The following is a 9,317-nucleotide window of genomic DNA, read 5'->3' as shown; positions in this document are numbered from 1 at the left end:
AAATAAGCAATCCTTTTTGTAGATAACCCATAAATTCTGAAGTTGTATCGGACCCCTGGTCTAAATGCATCTAGGAAAAAAAGTTAACAGATCTTCAATAACACAGAATGACAATCTCTTTAAGTTTGAAAAGGAAAAGAAGAAAAAATAAGTGTATTCCCTTAATAATTTTCTTCTAGGATTTTCGCATTTCATCTCCACCACCTTCCCTCCTTCCGTGAAGCCCGGGCATCCTCCATGTTGCAAACACCTGACCACACTGTCTCGAGCCCAGCAGAGCCTGCAGGGATTGGCCTCTATCGTGTTCCCTCAAGCAGGAGCTCTCAAACATGCCCTCACCCATGTTTATGGAACTGGGTGCAGAATCAGACCAGACAGATAAAACCATTTCAAACCCTCCCTTGACTCCAAATCCCACTCCAGTTACTTGCCTTCTCTTTTCCCGTTAAAGCCCGGGGTCTTGAAAGCTATGCTTCCCGCTTCCTCATTTCCCCTCACACCTGCGCCCCTGCAGTCCACCTCCAAAACCCACTAGGCCACCGAAACCAGGTAATTCCCACACCTTTCCTGGAGCCCAGCAGATGGCGCCACGCTCCCTTCCAACTCAAGCCGCAAATCCGGCCATCTTTGACTTTGCAATCTTCAAGTTACAAATCCAGTGTGGAAGGTGAGGGACACATGTTCTACTGAAACTAAAGAAGTTGAAGATTGACTCCTATCGACTTCATGTCCTAACATTTCCCAAATCCATGCACTTCTCTGCTTTTGCAAAAGCTTTCTGGACAACTGTTACAAAGTCCCTGTGCTGTTCATCTGAGACCACCAGTTCAGAGGAACGAGTTCATGAAAACCATGAATGCTGATCACAGCCTCAGGTCTAGATATTCTCTGAAAAAGTAGATTCAAAGTTTAAATATCAAATCACATTCTTGTAAAATGTGAACTCCTAGCCCCCATGTTGGAGTTGGCGTTTCGAAATTATTAGCTTAGCACAGTTAAAGCATCTATGAGTTCATCCGGAAATCCTAGTTGAACTTGCCACAGGCTGGATGCAGCAAGACAGAGATAGGAAGGTTCTTCTTACCTGAGCTAATGACTGTACTTGTAGTATTGGGACCTAGGTTCTTCCACTGGAAGTCACAGAGGGGGTTCTGGGGACGGTCACACCACTCTACAACATAGCCCATGACATCTCCAGACTGGGGTTTCCAGGACATAGAAAATCCATCCTCTGTGCCTTTGATTCTTTCTTCTTCAACCTCTTCTATACATAAAAAATAGAGCAATGCTTCAGATTTAATTAATTGTAAAGTTTTTTAAGTGTCTAAGGAAGAAAATAAACATACATACACACTGTATCTAGCAGGTAAGAGCCCCTCCACTTCAATGGCTACAGGAGCTTGGCCGGGGATGTTTTCCTGCCTCGCACTCCCCAGCAAATAGTCACACCTGACTTTCAGATGGCCCTCACCTTGACCTTCTGAGACCCAACCAGACTTCAGCAACTAGAACAGGGGTCAGCAAACTACCAATAGCAGGACAATTCCAGTCTCTGAGGCTTGAGCTAAGAATGGTTTCAAGACTTTTTTAACGGTTATAAAAAACAAATAAACCAACAAAGAAGAATACAGACTATATAACAGAAACGGTGTGACCTACAAAGCCTAACATTTTCCTACCTGTCCCTTTACCAAAAAGATTGCTGACCCCCGACCTAGAACTATGTCTGGTACTTGATCTGCTTTCAAAAATACACCTGTTGAATGGATGACTAATGCACCTTAATTTGCCTACAATAATGTCAGCTGTCCCTGAACTTACTACTGCTTCTGAGACGTTAGGAGTGGGAATTGAGTTGAGTAAAAAAGAAGGAAAAAAAAAAGCATGTACACACTAAGTTGGATTACAGGAAGAGGTGCACACAGTTTATGACTCAGGCTGCCACTCAACATAGTTTATATGCCAGGGTAGTTTTCCTAATGTCTGATAATTGGAAGAAGGGTGACGTGGCCTCCAGGGACGACCAGTTCTACCACAAGGGAGTTTCTCTTGTTTCCACAGACTTACACTAAGAACTGGTTTGTGTATCTGCAATTCAAGTTTAGCTGGGCATCCTCTATTTTATCTGGCAGTCCTGGTTACAACTGAGCATTGGTGTGAAAGCATGGTGCTATTCATTTTTCTAGGGCATAAAATTATTATCTGGCTAGGGGCACCCAAAGAGGAATTTGTAGCCCTAAGTATAAGGTAAAAGCCCAAGAAGACTTCATATAGCCCACCTATATGGCTTCCCTGCCTTCCTCCAGCACAGAAACAAATCTCCCTTACATTGAGGTGGATGTTTTCCACTTCACTTATTCATATTGACTAAAAATTAAATCCAAACCAAGTTTATCACTCTTAGCATGCTGCTGCTTTAAAATTGCAAATATGTTTTGAGGGATGGAGGCAGAGGAAAGAGTAAGGGAATCTTTTTTCAGCCATTCACATCCTAGTGTGAATTGGCTTAACCTTATTGTTTTTTTTTTTTCCCCCATGGCTTATGAATGACTTTCTACACACCAATGATTTAGGAACAAGGACCGCTGAAGGAAAGCTGGATGGAGCATCACATGGCAAGGTCTGGGGTTCTGAAGGCAGGGTAGGGGATGGAATGTATGGTAGGAACCCACAGACAGAGAAGACCCCAAGCAGCTAAGAGCACTGAGCAGTGGTACTCTGGCCTGGCCCCATGGAAGGCAATCTTTCTTTTACCTACCGGCTCGCCCAGGCCCAGTGAAATGCCCACTTTTCCTGTTCTGGTCCGAAAGATGTCAGACTACATCTTCTTTCTTTACTATAGTTCTTCACAAAGCAAAGGTTAAATAACTCCTAAACCAACTCCTAGAGTTTTTCTTCTGTGACACAATACTAATTTCTTTCCCTTATCTGACACATATTGAATAATTCTTTTAAAAGAATAAATGAAACAAACGCCACCTTCTAATACAGCTCACTTAACCCAAATTTAAGCTGAACTTGAATAATAGGTACAATACAACCTGCCATAATCTCCTAAGCAGGGCCTGGAAAATTTAATAGCGGGAACTGATGGTGACATTATTGCAAGGTTCATGGGTGACCTTAGGATGTCGATTGCTGATTGTATTATGCCCACGTGTGCATCCTTTCATAGCGTGTGGCTGTGGGAGGGTTACTCTTTTTACGGCTAAGAAGGAAATTAGTATCACGTTGATTTTGCGTGTAAGGTCATTTCCACCTTGTTTGCTCTTTCACAGGCTAAGGGATTAGGCGGTTACTATCTTTTATTCTACAAAGTTGGCACAAGCCTTGGTAAAAGATTGTGCCAATTCTTCTTATGATCTCTGGAACTTTCATGGGCTCTTTCTAGGTGACAAAGACTGACAATATTTTTTACAACATAGTAAATGCAACTCATATCTCACAAGCCACAAAGCACTTACATACTAACTCTCTCAGTGAGGCCTGGTTACATTCACTTGAATAAATTTGAGATAATTTCCCAAGTATGTTGAAGAACCCCCAGGACAGACATGTTCTGACCCATGGCTGAAATCTCCTTTTTCCCACTGGGGGAGACTGTCCTACAGAGACATGTTGCCACACTTGGCCCCAAAGAAAATGACAAACTGGTGGCTAGACATTTTATCTTCTTTTATCTTCTTGTCTTCTCCATTTATCCATCACTAGTTAACAGCATCATCAACATTTTCCTAGAGAATGAAAACAAGCAAAATGAAAAAGAAACTCACTGTTTCCAGGGTCTGCAGACACAACCATTACAGCGGCGGGAGAGGTGCCCGCGCTGTTACTGGCTGTGACGCGGATTCGGTAAGAACACTGGTCCAGGGTTAGCTCTGTGCCGTTGGCCGGCGCAGGAATGGAGTGGTGCTCTAACCTGGACGGTTTGTCCAGGTTTTCTACAACGACATTATAGAACCGGATCTTCCCATTGGCATGAAATTTTGATAGTGGCTGAAAAAATAGTGGTAATCATTTCAAAATGGGTTTTACTTTGAACGGGGTTTGTATAATTACTTTTTCATGTTTTCTGTCCCTTAACTGCCTTACACACACACACACACACACACACACACACACACATAGGCAAATTCAAACAGTTTAATAGAGAAAATAACCATCTTAACCAAGCCTGAAATCAGACATTCTAATCTAACTGAAGCTGAGCAGAGAAGAGGGTCTTATGGGGACGAGCTCCTCACGAGCACAGTGTGTCCAGAGAAGAGTGATCGAGTCAGGAGCCAAGAGGAAGAGCGACTCTTTAACCTGCGGAATAAAAAGACTAGCCGAGGCGAGGAGACCCAGGAGGAGAAACAGCAGCACCCTGGGGCCCTACAGGAGAGGCCTGGGCCTGGCCTTACCCCCTCCTCCAGTTCTGTTGTCCCCACGCGGCTGCTCCCACAACCCAGAGCCCTCTTCTAGACAATTCTCCAGGTTGCAAAGCATTTCCTGTCCACACAGTCCCAAATCCACTTCCGGGGTCAGTTCCCTGGGCCTCCCCTCCCGAGGACACACCGTGCCCCTGGGGCAGGTAGCCCTAGACCTGAAAGTGGGCTGGGAGCCGCTGTCTGCTTGGGGTGTGGGCAGAACCTGGACGGGGACTGGCACGTGCACACGCGTGTACACGGAGGTCCTTGTGGAGTGTGTCAAACTGCAGGTGGGAGGAAAAGTGGGGCAGGCTGTGGCCAGCGCCGACATTCCCAGCATCGCCGTGCTTTGGTATGAGACCCTGAAGAATCTGAGAGTTCCAAATACAAACCTGGCCTTCCAGGTTGTCATGAAGGTATGTTAGGTAAGAAAGAAGGATAAAATTTATTTTATATGACAGGTTTTTAGCTGATTCATAACTTTTAAATATAAATAGTATGAATGTTTAAATATTCCTAACGTTTAAGTATGGTATGTGGTTGTGCCTCATACCTTTATATCTACTTCTACCTTTGCCCAGGGCCCTGCAAAAGTGAGAGGTGGCCTGAGCCGAAGTCTCAGAGAAGGAGGCTGTGACAGGCAGAGCTGCCGTGAGCAGCATGGGCTGCCAGGAAGCAGAGTGGGATTCCTCCGCTGGGTAAGGAATTCCGTGGATTAGAGTGAAGATCCCTCCCCGTGGGAGACTGCACTGGTCCACGGTTTCACAGCGAAAGACACGGCGGACACAAATCGGACCTTTTGGATCTGCGCATCTTACCTTCCAGAATAAGGTCACATTATGACTTCCTGACTTCATGGTTCTCCAGACATCAGGAGCCTCTGAGGGAGCTGAAATGAACCAAAGAAAAGTCCTTGGTTCACAATGTGTATGTAGAGCAAAGCACTCGACCCTTTTCTAGGGCTGCCGGGAACACGAGGATGACCTGTCCTAGGCGTGTCTCTCCCCCTTCCACGCTCTGTGACTTCTACTGACTTGTCCAGAGCCACACTGCTCCTCCTCACTAGGTGCACACAGTAGGTGCTCTATAAAAAGGGTAGCTGCCTCCGAACAGGGCACTAAACTGAGAACCTTTATAAATGTCAAGCTTTAGAGCTTCTGGAAGCCACCAAAGAATTTTGGAATAATTTGCCAACCAGACCAATTCTAGGAGGTGAGTGAGGCGAGTTCCCCATTTTTTGACTTTCTAGGCAGCAGAGCATTGCTACTTCCGCAGCCCATCTGCAAAGGCTGCACCCGAGGCACAGTAATGTCCGTCTGTGATCTCCCAGGGCTGCCACCCTTGCTGGAGTCACAGCCTGGGAATGCCTCCTTGTCCCCTCCACTGGGAAAGCATCATGCCACTCTTCCCAGCTCCTGTCTGCGCCTGGGTGGCTGCCGCCTGTGGACTGTTCCTCTATCACGGCTGTCACCACGCTGTCGTAGAATAGCGTGCCTCCTCGTCTCTCCGTGGGGTCAGGGGCCTTGGCTCATCTGGCTATGAAACTCTAGCATCTAGCTCAGGGCCTGGCACTTCGTGAAAGCTCCACAAACCCACTTGAATAAATAAAAAGCAAACTAAGAAAGAACCCAGAAAACAACCTTTTTAAATATCCCAACCTTTTCTTGTCTCCATCCCTTGCTCGGAAATCGTTGCAAACTGATTGATTGATTTTGCATCTGAATCTGTCCTTGCTCAATCGACTCATCATGAGGAGGGGAGAGTCTTTCAATCCAAACCAACTCTCGGTACCTCTGTGTGAAACTGTTTAAGGGATCTCATTATACACAATAATAGCTGCTATTTACAGAGGGGCACTAGGTGCCAGCCCAGTTCCAAATGTTTTATGAATGATAACTCATAAATCTGCATAGCACCTCTATGGAGCAGGTACTATTATTTACACCCTTCTCTAAATAAGGAAACTAGGGCCCAGAGAGTAACTTAATGGCTCAAAATCACCCAGAAATAAGTAAAAGTGAAGCCAAGATTTGAACGCAAGGTGGTTAGCATCTCGGTCATTACATTATTCCCCTTTAGAAGATGGATGGTCAATTACAGGTTCGGCCTGTATGACAAATGCAACAAATTCTCATTTAAAAAAAAGTCTCAGTGATTGAAAAATAATAAAATCAATACAATTTCTTTCAAAATCTTAGAGAGGTGCATATTTTAATTATTGATTGTTAAAAATATTATGAAAGTCCTATTAAGATGGGTATGTATTTTTTAGTTTGTAAATTATTTTGTTGTATATTTGTGTAATACTCTGCATTCTACATGGAAACAAATTTTCTACCATGGGTTTTGTTACGCTATGACTGTCACAAGAATAGGACAATGAAAAAGCAGTCAAAAGAGATATTATAATTTCCTAAACCACAAGAAATATTAGGCTTTAATTGCTGAAGATATAGATGACATGATTTTAGTACACCCATGAAGACAAACAAGAAAATAAATCACAGATATTGACATCATTCTGCAACAAACTCTAATGGGATACCTCATTTTCAAATCTAGTCTTAAAAACATCCCCATCTCTCTATACAAACACAGTTTGTGAATGTGCTTAAATCCCATCTCAGCTTTCTGAATCTGAAAATAAAACTATAGCATCTCTCATATGATTTCTATTTTTTAATATAAATTCTCCATCCTAAAATGGTTTAAAAATTTCAGCTGCTACATGTGAAAATGCAAAACAGCAACTGTCATAAAATTGCCAAAATTTAACAAAATTAACAAAGCATTTCACCTTGTTTCGACTATTAAAAATTAGCTATTCTATGTACTTTTATTTTTTGTTTGTGAGAGGATATGTGATTTGTGTTTTGATTCAAAACATCTCTTTGAAAGAATAAATGTTTTGGAATATAAACAATTTTATGATTTATCTGTTCTATAAAAATATAATCTATTGTCCCCAATAGTTGACATTTAAGTTCTTTTCTCTTTTAGTTGCTGACGCTTTATACTCAAGTTAAAGGAGACCATATATCTTTTAAATCTATTAAAGCAAATTTCAATTTGCTAAATAAGCCATTGGCAAAGACAATATTGAATCAAAAACTTTATTGAAATACTCAGGCACAATATTGGACTCCAAATTCAATGCAAAATCTTCAGCTGGTTTGTAAATTACTACTTACAACAAATGAGTGCTGCAATACAGATGATAGCACTGTATATTTATATACAATATATTAAGAGTTTCTATCAGGATGTCATTTAACCCAATGTCCGCTCACTATGATTATATGTAAGTATGATTATAATACACAAAAACATTGAATTTCCCATCATTAGGCAAAGTGTCATCAGAGGTAAAACATATCTAAAAATTCACCATCAGTAGCTTCATCTCATTTTCTTGTCATTGTCAAATGCAAAGTTAAGTATTTTCAGATTTATTATACTATAATCTGAAAGAAATTATTCTTGTACCACTTTCCTTTTGCACATAATTTTACCTATTTTTATCTTTTTTTTTTTTTTTTTTGAGACAGAGTCTCACTCTGTCACCCCGAGTAGAGTGCCGTGGCATCAGCCTAGCTCACAGCAACCTCAAACTCCTGGGCTCAAGCAATCCTCCTGCCTCAGCCTCCTGGAGTGCTAGGATTATAGGCATGAGCCACCACAGGCATGGCCAATTTTACCTATTATGTTGAAATGAATTTGCAAAAAAACCCAAAGCAAGACAGATAGTATTATTAAAGATTCTTTAATAAAATACAGCTAAAGAATATGCCTCATTACTCTCAGGAACAAGGCCTTTTGCAGCAAAGAATCTTGAGGAGTCTGGGAAAAATTATTTGCATCTTGGTGGGCATGAGGGTGGGCAGAGACCTCCAGGGAAGGTGGAAGGTCTGCTGGGCTTGACTAATGAGCCGCAGGTGTGGATTCTGCGTAACCACCCTCACCAGCACCAAATCAGACTCACTGCTTTAAAATGGTCCTCCCAGAATGAAACAGAGAGAGTTCTGCCAGTCTCCACGCACACATAATAAGATGGAATGAAATACATACATATAATCCTTCCTTTGGCAGCAAAATAGCCAGGACTTGAATCAACAAGATCTCGAAGTTGTAATAACAACATCGAGACAGAGAGAACACACAGAATGGAGCTCCGGTTAAGGGTGGAGCTCTGGCGTCAGACTGAGGACACCTTTCCACTGACAGCACGCCCAAGAGCGCTCGCCGTGTGCTTTGGCTGGAACAAATGACTTACTAATAATGACTAAGGTGCCAAACATCATTCCATCTCCAAACACGGCCTGAAGTTGTTTAGTATGAGACCAATGCCTTTCCTTGGCATTAACACTTCTATTTGTCCCTAGTCCTGAACTAAATAAAGGCCTATGCTAATTTACATAGCCCCAGATCCAATGTGAATCCAGCAATAGCTTTAGAAACCATTTTGGGAAAGTGAAAGGTAGGAGAGGAACTGTGCAGTGGAAATAATATCCATGTCAAATGTTTGAGGTTGAGGTCTTCCTGCACACTTCTCATTAGGCATTTAATCTAATTTTTTAAGTGCTACTCCACTTCTGTTTTAATACTTTCCTCCCAGTTTTTGGTACAACCAAAGGCTCTCAGGGAAACCAAGGCTTAGAACATTGGGGTAAATGCCAGGCAGCTAAACATACCAGCTTCAGGTGTGGTGAAGTCTCCACCGCTCCATTCACTCCATTTCCAGAAGTGGTTGGCGTCAGCACAGCGGACTTGGGCTACATAGTCTGTGTTGGGCTGCAGTTCATTTAAAAGGTATTTGCCATTCACCTTGACAGAAACATTGTGCTGCTTGATCAAAAGAGAGAAAAAAGGAAAAAAGAAGACAAAAGTATTGGTGAGCATATCTCACTT

General features: G+C 42.5%; 1 protein-coding gene across 1 annotated transcript in view; it reads right to left on the bottom strand.

The window, feature by feature from the left end:
* The window catches only part of OSMR (oncostatin M receptor), a 45,984-nt gene that overhangs the window by 13,492 nt on the left and 23,175 nt on the right, over positions 1 to 9,317 (bottom strand). The window contains exons 7-11 of the mRNA XM_012649506.1: positions 9,101 to 9,254; positions 5,228 to 5,298; positions 3,774 to 3,996; positions 1,085 to 1,264; positions 3 to 70 (exon numbers count right to left, since the gene is read on the bottom strand). Coding sequence (XP_012504960.1) covers positions 3 to 70; positions 1,085 to 1,264; positions 3,774 to 3,996; positions 5,228 to 5,298; positions 9,101 to 9,254 — 696 coding nt within the window. The remainder of the gene's footprint in view (positions 1 to 2; positions 71 to 1,084; positions 1,265 to 3,773; positions 3,997 to 5,227; positions 5,299 to 9,100; positions 9,255 to 9,317) is intronic.

The sequence above is a fragment of the Propithecus coquereli genome, unplaced genomic scaffold (assembly GCF_000956105.1).
Source record: "Propithecus coquereli isolate 6110/MARCELLA unplaced genomic scaffold, Pcoq_1.0 Scaffold110, whole genome shotgun sequence".
NCBI lineage: Eukaryota > Metazoa > Chordata > Mammalia > Primates > Indriidae > Propithecus > Propithecus coquereli.
The sequence above is the reverse complement of the archived record's forward strand: the minus strand, read 5'-3'. Positions and strand labels throughout refer to the sequence as shown.